Consider the following 19,249-nt stretch of genomic DNA (forward strand, 5'->3'; position numbering starts at 1 on the left):
GGCCAAAAAAAAAAAAAAAAAAAAAAAAGGAAAAAAAGATGCAGAGCTAGTAAGAGTGGGAAGGCTGGGAAAGGGTGTGGACACAATGAGAAATAGGCAGGGAGATCAGAACACACACCAAAAGGAATGACCAGGGAGAAAGACAGGCAGAGAAAGTGGTCGGGGCAAGCATTGACAGATCAAGAGGCAAGAGAAAAACCAAGAAAAAGGGAAGGAGGCATCCAAACGGAGGAGGAAGAAGAAGGCAGTGTGCAAGAAGACACAGACTAGGGTGGGGAATTTAGCTCAGTGGTTCCACTGCCTGCTTCTCAAGCCCGAGGTCCCCAGTTTGATCCCTGGTACTCCCCACCCCCTCACCCCCCAAAAGATACAGACTAGTGCAGGTAGAGAAAGGAAGAGTCTGAAAAAAAGTATTGGGTGCTCCCAACAGTCACTTCCCGGGGTAGGAAGGCAGCTCTGGAAGCCTCTGATTGACCTGCACCCCATTTCCAAGGGAGGCAAGTTCCCCTAAGGTGAGGGCTGCTTGGACTGGCTGCAGAACCTCCACCCCAAACTCTCTCTTACCTGGGCTGGAGGAGTCTCATCTGTCTTCCAAAGCTCCAGCTCCTTTATATCTCACTCCCCCCACCCAGCTGCCTAAATTTGGTGTCCTTCCGGTGGGACCCTCCCCCCAACCTCTTACCCCTCCTGACTCCACCTCTCTGATCCCTTGGCTCTGGAGGTGACAGGAGGACAGCAGAGCCCCCAGGTTTGCCCATGAAAGGTCTGTAGCCCTGGCCCCTCTGGCTGCAGGGCCTTTTTTTAGTCCTTGGGCACATTCCTCCCCTCCAAAGGCTGATGGGCAGATAGTGGGAAGACAGGACTTTCTCGCACCACCTCCCTTGCCCCGCCATGGCGCTTACCTCTGTTATTTTTAATCTGAAGGGTGAGTTGAGCACATTGGGTGAGGGTCACCTTCTCCTGCGGCCAAAAGCTTGTCAAGTCTGCCCCACAACCACTTGCTCCCTTGCCTGGTTCTTACTGTCTCCTCCCACACTGGCTGTCCTCATATACATCTCTGCCCTCAGACCCAGAGTCCCTCAGCGCTGGGGCCTGGGGACTGGAGCCAGAATGCCCAGTGAGGGCATGCATTCTTCAGCTCCATGACTCAGTTTCCTTTTATTAGGAAAGAATTTCTACCTTATCCTCGCTCTGCATACATCTTGTGCCTGGTCTCTTCCCTGGGTCACCAGGCATGTGCCACACAGAGACATGCAGATTTTTCATTTACCCAACTTACTTAAGCTTGCTGAAGTTCCCACTTGCTTTTGCCCACACTGACATGCACATTTGTACACCCCCACTTCCACACATAGATTTTTACCTCCCACTGCCACGTTCCACTCGTGGTGTGGGTGGGGGGAGGTTGTGGAGAGGCGTTAATCCCAGGGCCGGAGAGAGGCTGCCCTCTTCTGCCTCTCTGGGTTGCCAAAGGATACAGGTGCTGCTGAGGATGGCTGGGGCGCAAGCAGGGCTGGGGATTTACACCAGCCGGGCCCCAGGCTGTGCATTCCACGGGGCAGGGCTCTGCTGCCTGCCCCCTCCCCAGGTAGAACACTGATGTGCCATTCCAGCCCTGCTGGGGCTCATACTCACATGCCCTTCTTCATGGCGTCCCATGTGCCCAGGCCCTTGAGACATCCTCCCCATCCTCCAGTGTTGCCCCCTCTCAGAGGCCGCAGGTATTGGGTCTTCAGCAGGCCATGCCTGTTGTGACTAAGTGGACACTGTGTTCAGGAAACAAAGCCAGACTCCCCTGCTCTGGCTTTCCCATACACCCTCACGCCCAGGAACACTCTTTCAGCTCCCCCTCCCACCCCGTCCACTGTCACCTCTCAATATAGATCTGGGGTGTGGAGGTGGGCAGGACAGACAGGGGTCAGCCTTTTGGTAGGGGCACTGTCCATTAAAGACGTGGCTTCCCTGAAAGGTCATCAACCCCTAGAACATTTCTTTGCTCCACATGGAGCTCAAGAATACACATCTCCTCCAGGGAGTTGTACCCTATATGCGATGTCTCTAAAGGGACCTGAGTTGACCCCACATCCTCGTCTCCTGTAGGTGTCCATGCCAAACCATTACCCCTAGGGGATGCAGAACACTTGTTCCCAGCTCTAGGTCATTCAAGGTCCCAACACGAAAGCTGGGGGGTTAGCCCATGACCAGGCGTCACTGCCTGGTTCCCATTGCCTTGGGACATGATAAGGGGCTGAGAACACCAGTTCAGGCTGGGTCAGGTCTAGGTGACAAACACCAGGCTCTGTCCTCAGGGAGCCCAGTGTACTGAGCAGGCCAAACTTGGTACAGGTGGTGGGGGGTGAAGGTGGGCAGGCATCTCCCGCTGTCTCCTACGGGAGGAGGAAGAAGGACGGGTTAACTTAGTTCTGGGCTCTGCCCCCTGTCTGGTCTGATGTGCCCTCCTCTTCCTTTCCTAGCTCCCCTCTTCACCCTGGCTCTCACACACTCCTCTCCATCCTCCCTCAGCTGTCTCCCAAACTCACCCTGCATTCTGCCAGAAGTCCTGGAGTGTGCGGCACAAGATGGAGTCTCTGGCCAGAGGTGAGGGGGATTAGGAGGCTGGCACCTTGGCTCAGGTCACCCTTTTCTGCCTGGTTCCCAGTGTTTTTGTCTGTCCCTGCATCTGACCTTCCTTATCCTCTGCCTGGCTGCCCATCTTAAAGTCAGACCTGGCCTCTGATTCTCCTGGGCCCATGTCTTCACCTATGGCAGGGACCGACATGAGGCTCTGCCTTCTTTAAAACAAACTTTTGGAGCTTTCAGCCTGGCTTGCCTCTACCTCTATCTACATCTTGCTCTGTGTTCCTCAGCCACCTCTCTCTGGCTGCCTTGCTCCTTGGCTTTCCTGACTCCTGCATCTGAAGGTGACCCAAGGTTCTTCCCTTTGGCCAGTGTTAGCTCCCTCAGCTCTTTGAACTTCTCTGTCTGAGGCTTCCTCCCATTCCCTCTTCTCCCTGTCCTCACCAGTGTTTTCTTTCCCCAGGAGGCTCAGCCTTGCCATCTGTACCCAGCCCCTGCTGGCTTTGCAGCAACCATAGCTCTTGCTTTCTTAGGCTCTGGTTGCTTGGATTCCCTGGGCTTCTCTGCACATCTCCCTCTTCAGTGTCTCCTCTCTCTTCTCTACTCATCTCTTCATTGCTCTCCAAGTCTGTTTCTAGGCAGAGGACTGGTCCTAGGGAGGGAGAAGGAAGGAGGGCGTGAGGTGGAAGCTGGGAGGGCCCGGGCTCTTTCTGAGGCCTCCTCATGTTCAGTATTTCTTTCTTTGTCTCTATTATCGCCCCTCCCTCTCTCTCTCTCTCTCTCTCTCTCTCTCTCTCTCTCTCTCTCTCTCTGTTGCACACCTGCCCACAAGTCTTTCCTTTTCCCTTCTGAATTCCCTTTCTTTGCTCTCCCCTCACATGGCTATTTTCAACCCTGGCATCACCACTTGCCCAGCCTCAGGCCCTTGCTCTGTCTGCTTCACTCAGAGTTCAGAGCCCAGCGAGGGCTGTGGAGAGCTGTACATGGGGTGGGGAGGGGGTGCTGAGGAGTGATTCAGTACTGGGCTGCACCAGATTCCCAGAGTGGGCTGTGAGACCCATTGCCTTCTAGGCCCTCGGTGTCAGCCCTACTCTAAGCAGCCCAGCTGCGACAGCAACTTCAAAGGGGCTGGGCTTACTTAAGAGGAACTTGCCCTTCCTCCACCTCCCAGCCTGACCCACTCCTCCTGTCTGGAGTCTCGCCACCCTCTGCCCTCTTGAGTCTTTCCTCCACTGGCTTGCCTTGAGATAGCTTGCCATACAGGGCCAAAGAGTGCCATCTTCCAGCAACCACAGAGGAGAGGCCTTGTGCATGCAAGTTATAGTGGAAAAAAGAGAGACCAGTTGGGTACCCTGCACCAAGGCACTGAGCCTTGAGAAGAGAGGAAGAAGGAAGGATGGGGGGCTATGGGTGCTTTCCTCCTGGCTGGGTGTGGAGAGGGGTAGGTCTTGGAGGTTGGCTGTTTCTGGAAGGGTGTGTGAACGACAGCTGTGATCCTAGTGTCCCCTCAGTGGCTTGTGTGGGGAGGGCCTAGGGGACCATTACCTCCAGCAGAGGTCACACCTCTGCAAGGGCACTGGTCAGCCCTTGTACGCCAAACCTCCCATGGCTCCAGCCCAGTGTTACCACTGGGAGACAGTGTTATCAGAGCTGGACTGCAGGACTATAGGTGCTCTCAGGAAATTTAGGGGTTCCCCTAAGTCTCCTTTTCACCCCTCAGGGCTGTCAGGCCAGAGAGAGGGCTGGGAAAAGAGGTGTCACCTCTTCGTTGGATTTGGCTGGAGTGAGTGGAGGGGGGTCCACAGGCCAGGGCTGCTCCTAGGAGGGGTCTGAGCCTAGCCTGGCCTTTGAAGCTGCCTTTTCTCTGGAGTTCTCACCTCCCCACTTTCGGGGCCCATCCCTAACCCCACCCCTGGGCCCATGGCCAGTAGGCAGTGAAGAATCGAGGCAAGTCTCAGTTTCAAAGACAACTGCTTTATTCTGTTTCTTCCTGGGGGCCGTTACACAGGCGCCGGGTCTAGGGGCTTCGTTGGCACGCTCAGGACTGGGCAGATCAAGATGTGGCAAAGCTACTCCTCATTCAAGCCCTTTTGAAAGGAAATAAAGTTCAAATTAGCTCTGAAGAGGCAGGTGTTAGAAGGAAGGGGTGTAGAAAACAAAGGTGAGACCAGGGCACTGGATGGGCAGCGGCCTTTTGTGAGGCCTGATACCAGCCCCTTGGTGGGATCGGTGTACATACTGGAATACATTGGGTATATGTCAATCGGGGTCTTGTAGAGTTGCTGACCACCCTAGGGCTGGGAGTCACAGAATCAGTGTGCGTTGGGGCACGGAGAAGCTTAGAAATCACAGGGAACTCAATTTCCTTGGCCTCACTTGGGGAAATCCAGCAAGAGGAGGCATGCCTGGTGTGGGGCTGCTCTGCCTGAGGCTGAGAGAGGAAATGTGCCCACTGTGGGGGTGACTACTACCTTGGTGCCAATGTCGCGGCTCTTGGCCCGCAGCTTGTTGACTTGGGACTCAGCAATGTCTGCCCGCTCCTCCGCCTCATCGAGCTCATGCTGCACCTTGCGGAACTTGGACAGGTTGGTGTTGGCCTGCTCCTCCTGTGGACAGTGGGGAGGATGGGTGAGAAAGGGCCTTAGCTGGCAGTCTTCTAGCCGGGGGCACCGGTTTCCTCCTGTCCCTCCTGTAGGCCTTGACCCTAGCAGGGTCGCTCACCGCCTCCTCCGCCTGGCGCTTGTAGGCCTTGACCTTCAGCTGCAGTTTGTCCACCAGGTCCTGCAGCCGCAGCAGGTTCTTCCTGTCCTCCTCAGTCTGTGGGGCAGGAGGGAGAGATGGTACAGTCACAGGGGACAGCACCTGCACCCCAGATTTTGTCTTCTTTACACTGAAAGTGATATCTAAAAAAAAATCCTATTCTGTGATCTTCACTAAACCCTTGAATTCACTATATAACTTCTTTCCTTAAAAAAGTGAATATGTTTAAATGATAGGTACCAGGAGAGAATCCAAGGAGCTGATGGGATTCCTGAAATGGTGTGCACAAAATTGTGTGTGTACCATTCCAGGGAGAAGGCCCTTGAGGGTCCTGAGTCCCCAGGGAAGATAAACTCCCTGGCTCCAGAGCCCAGCATGTGCTGGGAGTGACTCTGGTCCAGTGAGCGTGATGGAATTTCCTGGGCTTCAGTGGAGATGACATGGACTTGATCTACGTTAAGGACACAGTGTGCTTAGAGGGAAGTGACATCCTGGATTGGAATAGAAACAAATCCTAATTGAGAGTGTGACTCTAGAAAATACCACAGAAATCTGGAGCCTAACCTGCCCTGGGCAACTGAGAAGTGCTGAGATTTGTCTGAATGGCTTTGGTGTTCCTTTGTTGTTTTCTGGGGTGAACCTGGCTACACAGGCGCTTCTTGGGGAGCTATGCTGAGTGAGCCTGATCTCAGGGGACAGGCTGAGGGTGCAGGCTGAGGTAGAGCACACAGGCCAGGAGCCTGGGAGACCGGTCTCTGAGCGAGGGGACATTAAGTGGGCCTGGCTAAGCAGAGGACAACAGGGCACACAGGGACTACACTCAAGCCCTTGCCCCAGAAGAGACAAGAGCAAACACTTCAGTTCTCTCCGGTGCTCGTCACTGCGGCTTCAGGCCACCATGCAAGGGCCAGAGCCACAGCCCCCACCCCGCATGGCAGTGCGTGGCCTCCAGCTTCTGCAGCTGCTTCTTGCCACCCTTGAGGGCGATCTGCTCAGCCTCGTCCAGCCGGTGCTGCAGGTCCTTAATGGTCTGCTCCATGTTCTTCTTCATGCGCTCCAGGTGGGCGCTCGTGTCCTGCTCCTTCTTCAGCTCCTCCGCCATCATGGCGGCCTGTGCACAGGAGACGGGATGAAGGTCTTGAGTCCCGGCCCTGGGCCTCTTCCCTCCCAAGGATCTCCGCTCTCAAACCGCAGAACTGCAGAGTCAGATGGTCATAACAGCGCATTTGTGTCTGGAGTGAAGGAGGGAAGAGGGAGACTCACGTCCGTGATGGCCTTCTTGGCCTTCTCCTCAGCGTTCCTGCACTCTTGCACTGCCTCCTCTACTTCAGTCTGGAGCTGGGACAGGTCTGACTCCATCTTCTTTTTCTGGTTGATGAGGCTGGTGTTCTAGGGGTGGAGAGTGGGCACAAAGAAAAGGCACTGAGCATCCCTGAGTGGCTCCCACCCTTACCCGCTGGCCTGATCTCCCTCCAAAGTGTTCAGGCAGCACTGCCCACCTGGGAGTGCAGCAGCTGCACCCGCTCGCTGGTCTCGATCAGCTCCTGCTCAGCCAGCTTCCGAGACCTCTCCGTCTGTTCCACCACGGCGCGCAGCTCCTCCAGCTCCGCCTGCAGCAGGTTATTGCGCCGCTCCACGATGGCAATGTTCTCCTTCAGGTCATCGTTGGCCCGGACTGCGTCATCCAGCTGGATCTGGGTGTCCTGAGGAACGGAAGAATGGGCATGAGATCACCATAGGGCCTTCACAAGGCTGTTTGTGAAAATGAATGGGAAGCCCATTGTGGTGACATGGGAGGGGCCTGTCTGAAGTCTCTGCAATGATACAGGGATGGGGGGTACACTAACACTAATCAGCTGCTCAGGTCTGAGTTCTCCTCTGTGTTGAGGACATGGTAGCTAGTTCCCTCTCTGAGCAAGATGATCTCCTGCCTTCAGGAGTCTCCTTGTACCTTCAGCAAGCTTTGGAGGCTCTTGACTTGCTTCTGTGCCTCTGCAGCCAAGCGGTTGGCATGGCTGAGCTGGATCTCCATCTCATTGAGGTCACCCTCCATCTTCTTCTTCACCCGCAGTGCCTCATTGCGGCTGCGCGTCTCCGCATCCAGAGAGGTCTGCAGCGAGTCCACCACCCGCAGGTGGTTGCGCTTGGCCTGCTCCATCTCCTCGTCCTTCTCTGCCAGCTTCCGCTCGATCTCTGACTTAATCTGATTGAACTCCAGCTGGGCGCGGAGGATCTTGCCCTCCTCGTGCTCCAGGGAGGCCTGGGGGTGGTGGAGGGAGAGGTCAGAGATGGGCAGTCAGCACCTAGGATGGGGGGACAGGGGTCTGCCCACAAGTCATAGAGACAGAGAAAGTTCAAGAGTGTAAGTGGCTGGGTGTTGTAGCGCGTGCCTGTAATCCCAGCACTTTGGGAAGCTGAAACAGGAGGATCATAAGTTCAAGCCAAGCCTGGGCAATTTAGAGAGATCCTGACTCAAAACTTAAAAAAATATTTAAATGGGGCTGGGGATATAGTTTGCTCCCCAGCACCCACCCACACACAAAATTTAAGTGGCTCAGTCAGAGAAGCAGAAAAGAGAAGAAAAACAGAATGTACAAGAAAAATGAAAGCAAGCCTAAGAAAAGGTGATTTAGACCCTCACAGGGCAAGCCAGCCTTGAAGACAAAGAGGGAAATGAAGAGAAAGGTGTTGCCAAGGAAACAGAAGCAATCAGGCACAGAGTGTGAAAAACACAGGAGGAGGCAGAGGTGGACTGGGGCGGGAAGTGGAAATGGGAACCAGGAGCTCATCTGAGATGCAATAGATGAACTGTTGATGTGAAGAGAGTCTAATGACCCATTGGGCCTTCATTCATTTGTTGAGGGCCTGGTTTGTGACAGACACTGTTTGAAGCTCTGGGAATGGGGCAGCAAGCAAAACAGATGAAAGAGATGAAAATAGGGGCGACAGCCCAGAGCTCAGCCTTCCCCACCCTGCCCCCGCCACCCCTGCACAGGCACCTCAGCCTCCTCCAGGGCCGCCTGCAGCTCCAGCTTCTCCGCCTCCAGCTGCTTGCGGATCTTCTCCAGCTCGTGGATGCTCTTTCCACTGGAGCCCAGCTGCTCAGTTAGGTCTGAGATCTCCTCTGTGTGGGGAACATAGTGACTTAGTGGGGCACTGTTGTGGTCCAAAAGGGGTGGAGGCCAAACTGTTTGCTCAGGCCTGCCTTGGGGCTCCTGGGCAGCCTCCCGGGGGACTCTGCCCTGTGGCCCCCCAGCCCCCGGGCCAGCACACCCTGCAGGTTCTTGTTCTCCCGCTTGAAGGTCTCCAGATGCTCCAGCGACTCCTCATACGCATTCTTGAGCTTGAACAGCTCGGTGCTCAGGGAGCGCGCCTCCTTCTGGGACGACTCCAGCTCCGACTGTGACTCCTCGTACTTCTGCTTCCACTCGGCCAGGATCTGCAGGAGACACAGCTCACCATGCAGCCCAGGGGCTCAGCCCTCCTCCCTTGCCTGCCAGGAGGATGGCTCCGGCCTCCTGGTGCCCCTGCCTCGCTTGCTGCCTGCCGTCCCCGCGCACTGCCCACCTTGTCAAAGTTCCTCTGCTTCTTGTCCAGGGCCGCGGCGGCGGCGTTGGAGCGTTCCACGTCCACCATCAGGTCCTCGATCTCGTTCTGCAGCCGGTGCTTGGTCTTCTCGAGTGATGAGCACTTGGCATTGACAGCCTCCACTGCCTCCTCGGCATCCTGCAGCCGCTGGGCCAGCTTCTTCCTGCCAGAGGGAAGGTGGGAGAGGACAGGGAGGATGGAGGGTGTGGATTTGGACAAGAGGAACAATATAAGCCTTCCAGAAGATGATCCTTGAAAACTCAGAAGCATTCAGAGCAGCCTGAGGATGGGCCCCTAGGCCAGGCAGGGGATCTCGGTGGCATGATGTGGCCCTTGGGAGGACCATGCAGTGTCCCTCTGCCCCAGGCCAGACTCTGCTCCAATGTTCAGGTGACATGGGCTCGCATTCTCTGCCCTGCCCACCTCAGCGCCCTGCCCTAGGTGGGAGCACTCTGCCCTCAGACAAACCTTTTGTTCGTCTTATATTTGGATGAGAAACATAATTCGAGCAAAAAGCTTTCCTGAGAGGAGCAGGAGGTGGGGCTGGGGCATCCTCTGTGTGGCATTTACCGTGGAGTTCTGTGCACAAAGGGGTCTCAGCTAGAGGCGGCTGCCCAGAGCTCACTTGGCCTCCTCCAGCTCCTCTGTGCGCTGGATGGCGTCCGTCTCATACTTGGTCCTCCACTGGGCCACCTCCGAGTTGGCCTTGGACAACACCCGCTGCAGCTCGGCCTTGGCCTCCGTCTCCTCCTCGTACTGCTCCCGCAGCAGGTCACAGTCATGCCGGGCCGACTGCAGCGCGTGGGCCAGGGCGTTCTTGGCCTGGGGAGAGGCGAGCACCAGGAGGTGGGTCAGCTTTCTCCATAAGCAGCTCCTGTCCTTGTCCATCTCCTCACCTCAACCTCAACTCCTGTGTGCAAGTCCTCAGTGGTCCTGGGGCAATTTAGAACACCAGGGATAAGGCACGCTGCCCTGTGCGTCTTATTGAACAGCAGATTGGCGCTGCTGTTGGGTGTGGGTGTGACAGAGGCTCAGAGAGGCCAGGAGGTTTACTTCTCCAGGATCACCACCTGAGGCAGGTTGGTCCTGAGCCCTGGTACTTTCTAAAATTCATGCTCTTTCTCCTTTTTCATGGACTCAGCAAAGTTCCAGGAATAGGCTGTTATTTTAGTTTCTTTCTTCAGCTTTTAGGTTACCCTGCTAATGTCTTCCTGCACCCCTTCCTGCAGTCCCTGCATCCCATTCTATGCCAAGTCAAGCCATAACCTGCCTCCTTCACCTACACCCCCTCTCTTCACCTACACCCCTACCCTGCCTCCCAGGGACAGTGGCAGAGGACTTCTGCCTGGAAAATAAAATTAGGAGGTATGTAGCAGGGTTTGGGCTATTATTTCTGCTTGGGATTCTCAGAGAATAATGGATAGACAGCAAGTCTCAGTTTGAAGAGAGGAAGCAATGTAGATGCAAGGCCATCAGATGTGTTCCTTGCTTGGACCTCATGGCCTGGGCCTAGGCTTACCTTAACCTCCTCCTCCAGCTGCCTCTTGAGGTCCTCCAGCTGCTGGGTGTAGGTGAGCTTGCCTCGGGTCAGCTGTGAGATCAGCGCCTCCTTCTCATCCAGCTGCCGGGACAGCTCACCTGGGAAGGCACCAAGGTCCGAGCAACTCTTGAAGGTCAGACACTTCTCTTGACCCCAGCCCCTCCCAATACCTCAGGTCCTGTTCTCTGGAGAGACTGGTGTGTGTATGAATGTGAGGGCTGTGTGTGCTCACTGCTGCGGTTGCTGAGGAGGCCAGGGAGCTTGGGGTGGGATCCACGGAGCCCAGCTATAGGCTCACCATTCTCAGTTTGCAGTTTGGCCCGTTGGCTGGTGAGGTCATTGACAGAACGCTGGGTCTCCTCAGCCTTGCTTCGGTGCTCATTCATCTGGTCTTCCAGGGTCCTGCACATCTTCTCCAGGTTGGCCTGAGAGAGGAAGGAATTATACAGTGGATGCAGGGGGACTGAGAGCGGTTAGGGTGCAATGCAAGGAGAAAGGAAAAAGGAAGGTGTGGAAGGAAAGAGAAAGGGAAGTAGGGAAATACACTATCAAGGCAGATATTTGAAGACAGAAAGCAGAGATGTGGAGGAGAGAGGCTGAGAGGACTCACCTTGGCCTTGATGATCTGCTCCATGTTGGAGGTGACATCGTCCAGCTCCAGCTTGAACTCGCTCTTCTCCTTCTCCAGCTTCTGCTTCACCCGCTGCAGGTTGTCGATCTGCTCGCTGAGCTCGGCCACGCTGTCCGCGTGCTTCTTGCGCAGCGCGGCGGCCGTGGCCTCGTGCTGCAGCGTGGCCTCCTCCAGGTCGCGCCGCATCTTCTGGAACTCGGCCTCGCGCTTCTTGTTCATCTCGATCTGCACGGACGTGGCCCCGCCGGCCTCCTCCAGCCTCTCGCTGATCTCCTCCAGCTCCCGGGACAGGTCTGAGCGCAGCTTCTCCACCTTGGCGCGGGCGGTGCGCTCTGCCTCCAGCTCCTCCTCCAGCTCCTCGATGCGGGCCTGGGCCGGGACACACAGGGGCTCAGATGCACCCGGATGCTCCTTGGCAGCCCCTGCCCCAGGGCTTTAAAGACTCTGGGGCTGTTGCGAGCAGCAAATGAGTCTAGTTGATGTGGGGATCAAAGGATTTGGGGAAGATGACTTGACCAGCGGAGTTAGCCTTACTTTAGGCCAGCCAGAGCATTGTAGTCTCTAGTGGGAGGAAAGCAACTGAAGCTTGCTCTCAAAGAGGGGTAAAAGAGTCTTGTCTTTTGCAGATGTTTTAAGCAGTTTAATGGCGAAAAATAGTTACAAAATTTAGAGTGAGAAAGCCATATCTCTCTGGTCAGACAACTACAGATCTAATTCAATGTCTCCTCTAGCAGCAAAAATTGAAAAACTGATCATTGTGACTAAAGAGACCTTGAAAGTCACCCAGTGACAAGGGAAGGCATGGAGATCCAGAGATCTGGAGTGGCCTCACCATGGTCACTTAGCTAAAGCAGAGCTGAGACGGGAAGCCAGGGTTTCTGTCCCTGAGACCATTCTCAGGATCTCCTCCGGAGTTTTCTTTGGCTCACCCCCCTCCCATGTTCCATGAGGGCACTGTCATAGCTTTGTATCTCCGCTCATGGACACACAGAAGGCTCCTATAATATCATGAATGGGATATCTTAGAGGAGGGGTTGGCAATGCTGAGAACCAGATGGAGGACTGCAGCAGCCAGCCTGGGCTTCCTAGACCTTACCTGAAGCTCTTTGAGCTTCTTCTGTAACTGGCTTCCCAGGGCTTGCTCATCCTCAATCCTGGCATTAAGAGCATTGAGCTCAAAGTCCTTCCTGTAGGGAAGGAGGGAGGGTGAGGCAGGGAAGGCTGGTAGGGTTCCTAGGCCATCACCAGGGGTTGGACACAGTAATAAAACAAAGAGCAAGATTTGATCAGAAAATGTTTCCAGAAGTGATATAGGATCCCCAAAGGGCATAACACCTGTTGTAGAACTGATGTCCATCAGGAATAGGATAACTTATTCATTAATTCAAAAACTCTGTGCCTGGGGAAGGGAGAATAGCCCTGCAAATACAAGCGGAAGCACTGTAAGATCCTCAGGTATCAGAATATGTTCTTCAGGGCTGGCGGGCAACTCAGGGGTAGAGCAATTGCCCATCATGTGTGGAGCCCTTGGTTTGATCCACAGCACCACATGCCTCCCCAAAATGTTCTGCAACTCACTGTTTGCTCATGTCTAGGTTTGTATGTGTTGGAAGGACTTCTGTTAGAATTGGGATCACAAGTTAAAATGATCTGATTTCTCCACCCTGGAGCATGTGGGCAGATCTGTTTCTTTGCTGTCCTCTGGGCTCTCCATGAAAAAGGGACTGTCCCAAGAAGCTTTGCTGTGGAGCTTTCCTCCACGTCAAGCACCTGGTGTCCAAAAGACTTGTGTCAAAAGGACCAAGCTGCTATTTTTCATCTGTATCAAGTACCCACCAGGAAGAAGGGGCTTGAGAGACCCACATTAGATGTTTTGCCAGGAAGGATTGTTGGGCTCTGCTGTTGAGTCTGGGGGAAAACCCTCTTCCTGAAGGTTTGCCCATTGGTTAAGTATCTACTTGTGGAGGCTGCATGAGGTCACTGCCTCTCAGGATGGTGTCAGCTTGTACCTTCATGGCTGAGCATGAAGGAGGAAAGAGGAGGAAAAGAGGAGGAGGAAAGAGGGCAGGGAGAGAAACGCAGTACTTTTTCAGTTTCTCATCCAGCTGCTGCTTGTCATTCTCCAGGTCCATGATGCTCTCCTGGGTCAGCTTCAGGTCGCCCTCCAGCTTCCGCTTTGCCCGCTCCAGGTCCATGCGCACCTTCTTCTCCTGCTCCAGGGATCCCTCCAGCTGGTGGAGAGAAGGCCCAGCCAGGGCCCGAGAGGTCAAGTCTCCTGATGTGGTGACACTGTGGCTTAGTTGCTCTGTGGTTGGGGAATCCTAGGATTCACTTGGGAAACCTGTCCCAGATTGAACCAAATGTTTCAGGGAACTGTGAGAGTACCTAGGAGTTAGGGGCTGCTTGACAAATACAGTACTTGGTGAGTGAATGAATGATTGTGAGATAAAACTCTGCGTATACGTTTGCTTATATGTGCTGAAATCACCTACTGGTACCAGGCTCTGTGCTAGGCACTGCACACACAAAACTGAATCAATCTAAGTTTCTAAAGGGAGATCCCAGTCTTGTGGCTGAGATAGTTAAATAATTATGATACAGGACCAGGGATTTTAGCTCAGCGGTTCGGTGGCCTGCCTTGCAAGCACAAGGACTCGAGTTCAATCCCTGGTACCAAAAAAAAAAAAAAAAAAGAAAAAGAAAAAGAAAAGATACCAAGTGATAAGTGGATTGGTGGAGACATGTGCCTCTGAGGGAACATGTGGTCACTCAGGGCCAGATTCTGCTAAAAATATTAGAAGTTCAAAGATCCTCTGTGAAAATCCTCAAAAACTCCCAGAGAAATGCATCCTGTTCTTCTGAGTACATCTTCTAATTCTTGTGGCCAGAGGCAGAGATATATATGGAATTAAGCATAAATTAAATAAGAATTCTATCTTTATTACTGATCGTATGAATGAAATCAGATACATGATTCAGATTTGAAACCTTCTCCTTTTCTATTTCCAAGCTTTCTTCTAAGAACAGATCATCCCCCTACATACACACACACACACACACACTAACATGCACACACACACCATAAAGAGAGGGAAGGAGGGGGGAGGAGGAAGAGGAGAGGCGGGAGAGGGAGTGGTGCACACACCTTTGCGCACAGAAAGACATGATATGTCTAGGACCCTCAATGCTCAATCTACTCACATCATCCACTTGCTGCTCCAGCTTGACCTTAGCCTTGGTCAGGGTGTTGACCTTGTCTTCCTCAGCCTGAAGATCATCCAGGGCTTGCTGGTGGGCCTCTTGCAGAGCTTTCTTCTCCTTGGTCAGCTTGACGATGATCTCATCCAGCCCAGCCATCTCCTCTGTCAGATTCTTCACCTGCCAACCAAAACCCCCACTCCTTCAGCACCAAAGACCAATAGCTGGGACATCTGTGGAGACCTCCATAACAAGGACCAGGCCCACCCTCTGGTCTGGGAATCTGAGGAGACCCGGGCTGGGGCCAGAGGTAGCTGTCCTTACCTTGTTCTCTGTTGCATGCTTCTCCTTCTCCACCTTGGCCAGGGTCAGCTCCAGGTCATCAATGTCCTTCTTGAGCTCTGAGCACTCATCTTCCAGCTTTCGCTTCTTGGCAGTGAGCTCTGCGTTCATCTCCTCCTCATCCTCCAGCCTCTCATTCATCTCCTTCACCTTGGCCTCCAGCTGGATCTTGTTCTTGATCAGCTGGTCGCAGCGCTCCTCAGCATCAGCCAGATTGTCTTGTTCCTGGGGGCAAGACACAGAAGGGAGGCTGTTCAGTGGGGTCCTTGTCCTCACAGGTGAAGGAAGGAAGAGGGGCATCCCTCAAACAGGAGGGGAGCTCCGGGGTATTCTCAGTTGAGATGGAGAAGGGAAGAGTTTTAGGCAGTGTGACTTGGGAGCACTGGGGAGAGAAGAAGGGAACTAGAGGACTTTGTTTTTCTCTCTTTCTCTACTCTCCACTATGAAAGAGGAAGAATTATATTTGTCGATGCCAAGCACTTTATGTATTTACAACCTAGTAAGATGGTTAGCTTTACTCCCTGGTCCAGAGATGAAAAAATTGAAGCTCAAAGATGATTTGTGATTTTGAAGCCCAAGGTCATAGCAGTACTAAGCTGTGTAAATCCAAGTGGAAAGCCTTAATATTTAAAAGTCAGTTCTTTTTACTTTCCCTTTTCCTAAGAGACTACTTTGGATTCCAGAGTGACTCCAGAATCCTCTTGCTTTTGGGAGGGACCAGCAGGTGAGCTCTCAGGCAGGGAGGTGCATGTTTCAGGGTGGATGAGCAGGGCCAACAGTGGCTGTGGGGCCTCACCGCCTGCACTTGGAGCTGCAGGTCATTCTTCTCCTGCAGCAGCGACACCATCTTCTCCTCCAGCTCCTTGCGGCGAGCCTCGGACTTCTCCAGCGTATCTTTGATGCGCCCGAACTCCTCCTTCATGGTGGCCATCTCCTTCTCTGTCTCTGCACTCTTCAGCAGTGGCTTGATCTTGAAGTAGAGCTTCATCCATGGCCAGTTCTTGACACCCATGAAGGCCCGAATGTTCCACTGGATTATCAGCAGGGAATCTCTGCAGAGGCCAAGCCACAGGGGTGGTGAGCCTGCCCTCCTACCGCCTTCTCACGTGAGGCCCTGGCTCCTGGGTAGTGCCCTCTTTTGTTTCCCCATTCCACCCTCTCTGATGCCCAAACTGATCTGTCTGATGTCCATCCAAGCCCCCCACCCCACAGGTGCCTTTGTTTGGCGACCCAGTAACATCTTCCTTCCTAAGTCTCAGAGAGGCCAGAGACCTTCTTTTGAGATCTCTTACCTGCGTTCCAGTAGCTTCTTGTACTCCATTCTGGAGAGCACACCCCGGGACTGTGCCTGGATGCGCGTGATGATGCGGCTCAGCTGCTCATCCCGCATCTCCTCCAGCAGCCCCAGCAGCCCCGCCTTGAAGAACACCTGCGGAGAAAGTGTGTGTTGGGCACGACTAGGAAGGGGAATGAGAGAAGAGGTGGCAAGTATTATTTTAGGACAGGCAATGGTTTAGGGAGGAATTGGGGGGAGGAAGGTGGTCAATGGCAGCTGGGGGTGGTACTGGGATGGAGAGGGGTGGCTGGGGCTCAGCAATATCCTTGGAATGACTGGTGAAAGGAAAGGAGTTGGAAGGTAAGGAATCAAAGGACAAGAGACAATTTTTTTCCTGCATTTCCTCACCTTGGTGTGGCCGAACTTGTACTGGTTGTGGTCAATATCCAGGGAGCCCAGCAGCTTCTCTGCCCCTTTCCTGCTGTCAATGAACTGCCCCTCGGGAATGGCCGCTGGGTTCAGGATACGATACCTGGGGAGGGAAGTGCCCAGAGTCACCCCAGTTCTGGCAGGATCTGGCCTGCCTTCAGAATTCCAGGGCCACCTGCAGCTCCCACCCCAACATGGCTGCCCAAGGTCCCCGAGCTGCCCGTGTCCCTGAGCTCTGCAGCGCCCCCTGCCCACCTCTGCCGGAAGTCTCCGTAGAGGATGCGGTTGGGGAAGCCCTTCCTGCAGATGCGGATGCCCTCCAGCACACCGTTGCAGCGCAGCTGGTGCATCACGAGGGGATTGTCTATCACCCCTACAGCAATAAGGGAGAGGGGAGGAATGTGTGAGGAGAGTTCTACACTAATCTCCAGAAGTCCTGGGTTCTAATCCTGCCTGGCTGGCACTTACTAGCCTATAACCTTAGCAAGACAGTTCGTAACCCTTCATGTTCTTTGGCAGCTATGTTTGTAAGAGTAACCAAAGGGCTTTAACATTTCTTCTTTTTGTCATATTTTGTATTGTTTCATTTGAAACAGGGTCTCACTATGTAGTTCAGGCTGGCCTTGAATTCACTGTTTAGCCCAGGCTGGGCTCAAATCCTCAGAGATCTTCCTGCTTCCACCTCCATAGTCCTGGGATGGCAGGCGTGCGCCACCATGACCAGTTAACATTTCTTATTTTATATGGCTTATACTTATTACCATAGGTGATAGCCAGGAAAGACATTCTATTTTTTAGATGAGGCCTAAGATCAGTGAGCTGATCAAAAATCAAAGCCAGGCCTTGAGGTCCCTGAGCCTCTGTGTCCTTATCGAGCAAAAGTGGATAGACAACCCTGTATTTCCCATTGGGAGGGTTGTGAGTGACGAGCTAATGTCCATCCAAGTGCCTTATGTTTAACCTTGAGCTGTGCAGTCCAAGTATAAGGCAGCTGTGGGAGCGGAAGTCTGGGGAATGTGATTTGGAAACTGCCATGGTAGCAGATTAGGGATGACTTAGGAGGCCCTGTTGCTTGGGCAGTGTATGCCCAGGGGTGGGCTGGCCCAAGTTTGAGGCTCACCTGGGGACTTCGTCTCATTGGGGATGATGCAACGCACGAAGTGGGGATGGGTGGAGCGCAAGTTGGTCATTAATTTGTTCAGATTTTCCTGTGACCGAAAAAGCAAGAGGGAGATGTGAAGTGAGAAGAGAAGGAAAGGAAGAAGAGAAGAAGAAGGGAAAGCGAGATGGAGAGAATGTAAGGATTGAAGAGATGAAAGCACGTGGGGGAAAAGCATGCCTGAGGACGCAGGATAGAGACAGGCAAGAAACGAGAAGGGAGGTGAGATGGGAAGTGCATGAGATTAGAGGCCAGGAGATGCAGGGAAGAGAATTGGAAGAGTGGAAAGGATGTGGAACACAGAGGAGGCTGGGAGGAGAGGAGCTGGGAAGTGCTGGAGCTGGAGAGTGGCTGGCGGACCCGAGCAGATGAGGACCATGCTGGGTCAGAGCCACAGGCTCACCCTATGCAGAGCTGACACAGTCTGAAAGGATGAGCCTTTCTTTGCTTTGCCTTTGCCTTTGTCGACAGCTGTGGAAGGAAGGAGTCATCAAAACGAGATCAGCAGGTGTGCGGAGAGGCAAGCGTTTGGGGCAAAGAATCACAGCCTCTCTTCCCGTCTCGCTGGCTTTTGACCTCCAGATGAGAGTCTTCAATGTGGCTGGCCCTGCATGTCCACCCAGCTCCCTCCCTAAGTCTGTAAACTTCAGGGCGCAGCCTGACAGGAAGAGTGTGGTATAGCAGTTGACCTGCCTTGTTAGAAGCATGGTAGAAACCTGCTCTCCAGACCCTACTTACGTGCATCAGCCCCAGCATAGTTGGCAAACAGATTGCTGAGAAGCTTGAGGGAGGACTTCTGGTACAGGCCCACCACTGTTTCATTGAGTGGGTCTTTGTTCTTCTGCAGCCAGCCCAGGATGTTGTAGTCCACGGTGCCAGCATAGTGGATCAGGGAGAAGTGGGCCTCCGGCTTTCCCTTGACATTGCGTGGCTTCTGGAAGTTGTTGGACTTGCCCAGGTGGTTGTCATACAGCTTGGCCTTGAAGGTCATGTCGGTGGCCTTGGGGAACATGCACTCCTCCTCCAGGATGGACATGATGCCCATGGGCTGAGGGCAAGGATAGAATGTCACCAAGTGTGCAAATGTCACAGGGATGGAGTCTGCTCTACAGTCTCTGTGTGCTGGTGGAGATGCCCTTGGGGTTTTAATGTCAGTGAGGAGGACAGTTGTCTACTGACCGGCACCTGTTCAAGCTTTCCCCAAGTGGGAAACTTCAGTGATGACAGAGGAACCTTTGTGAAAGTCTAGGAAAGGATGGCTATTGGTGCTTTACTCACCACTCCATCACCCAGATCCCTGAGAGGAAGGTGAAAACACACCACCCTGACACTTCCTGGTGCCTGGATGTGTGGACCAGGGTGAGTAAACCCACAGTCCTGCAGGTACCTCTCCTACACATGTCTCATCTCAAGCCCCTGAGTTCTAGACCAAAAAAGGCTCTAGAGATTGGGGCCTTGGATTCTTCAGCCTCACTTCTGCTAGTCAGGCCATACTCCCGAGAGGGGGTGGGCTGCTGCTCGGTCTGGGATGGAAGAGGAGGAGACAGGGCCATGGGGTGGGTGGCACCTTCTCAATGAGGTCAATGCAGGCCTGCAGGTCCATGCCGAAGTCAATGAACTCCCACTCGATGCCCTCCTTCTTGTACTCCTCCTGCTCCAGCACAAACATGTGGTGGTTGAAGAACTGCTGCAGCTTCTCGTTGGTGAAGTTGATGCAGAGCTGCTCGAAGCTGTTGAACTGCAGAGGGG

At 53.8% G+C, this 19,249-nt stretch overlaps 2 protein-coding genes and 1 long non-coding RNA gene across 5 annotated transcripts in view; 1 reads left to right on the plus strand and 2 right to left on the minus strand.

The window, feature by feature from the left end:
• Positions 1–1,753, minus strand: part of LOC104871699 (myosin-6) — a 25,397-nt gene extending 23,644 nt beyond the window's left edge. The window contains exon 1 of one of the 3 annotated variants that reach the window (XM_019209539.2): positions 1,636–1,753. The gene's annotated coding sequence lies outside the window, so the exon portion shown is untranslated. Of the gene's footprint in view, positions 1–902; positions 994–1,635 lie in introns of those variants that run through there. The other 2 variants (XM_019209536.2, XM_019209537.2) reach the window with 2 other exon arrangements.
• A 2,778-nt stretch (positions 1,754–4,531) lies between these two features.
• The window catches only part of LOC104871698 (myosin-7), a 19,736-nt gene continuing 5,018 nt past the window's right edge, over positions 4,532–19,249 (minus strand). The window contains exons 14-39 of the mRNA XM_033765086.1: positions 19,068–19,246; positions 18,239–18,548; positions 17,904–17,971; positions 17,462–17,549; positions 16,597–16,714; positions 16,321–16,444; positions 15,929–16,065; positions 15,433–15,688; positions 14,619–14,861; positions 14,298–14,474; positions 13,182–13,327; positions 12,193–12,283; positions 11,076–11,465; positions 10,764–10,890; positions 10,445–10,563; positions 9,551–9,747; positions 8,905–9,088; positions 8,611–8,776; positions 8,337–8,461; positions 7,289–7,597; positions 6,837–7,040; positions 6,601–6,726; positions 6,279–6,448; positions 5,299–5,467; positions 5,049–5,183; positions 4,532–4,664 (exon numbers count right to left, since the gene is read on the minus strand). Coding sequence (XP_033620977.1) covers positions 4,647–4,664; positions 5,049–5,183; positions 5,299–5,467; positions 6,279–6,448; positions 6,601–6,726; positions 6,837–7,040; positions 7,289–7,597; positions 8,337–8,461; positions 8,611–8,776; positions 8,905–9,088; positions 9,551–9,747; positions 10,445–10,563; positions 10,764–10,890; positions 11,076–11,465; positions 12,193–12,283; positions 13,182–13,327; positions 14,298–14,474; positions 14,619–14,861; positions 15,433–15,688; positions 15,929–16,065; positions 16,321–16,444; positions 16,597–16,714; positions 17,462–17,549; positions 17,904–17,971; positions 18,239–18,548; positions 19,068–19,246 — 4,376 coding nt within the window. The 3' untranslated portion in view covers positions 4,532–4,646. The remainder of the gene's footprint in view (positions 4,665–5,048; positions 5,184–5,298; positions 5,468–6,278; positions 6,449–6,600; positions 6,727–6,836; positions 7,041–7,288; positions 7,598–8,336; positions 8,462–8,610; positions 8,777–8,904; positions 9,089–9,550; positions 9,748–10,444; positions 10,564–10,763; positions 10,891–11,075; positions 11,466–12,192; positions 12,284–13,181; positions 13,328–14,297; positions 14,475–14,618; positions 14,862–15,432; positions 15,689–15,928; positions 16,066–16,320; positions 16,445–16,596; positions 16,715–17,461; positions 17,550–17,903; positions 17,972–18,238; positions 18,549–19,067; positions 19,247–19,249) is intronic.
• LOC109118490 lies at positions 18,562–19,213 on the plus strand. The gene is made up of 2 exons (XR_002025812.1): positions 18,562–18,859; positions 19,090–19,213. It is a non-coding gene; the product is annotated as an uncharacterized LOC109118490 (long non-coding RNA).

The sequence above is a fragment of the Fukomys damarensis genome, unplaced genomic scaffold (genome assembly GCF_012274545.1).
Source record: "Fukomys damarensis isolate Sample0158 unplaced genomic scaffold, DMR_v1.0_HiC HiC_scaffold_17, whole genome shotgun sequence".
NCBI classification, from domain to species: Eukaryota; Metazoa; Chordata; class Mammalia; order Rodentia; family Bathyergidae; genus Fukomys; species Fukomys damarensis.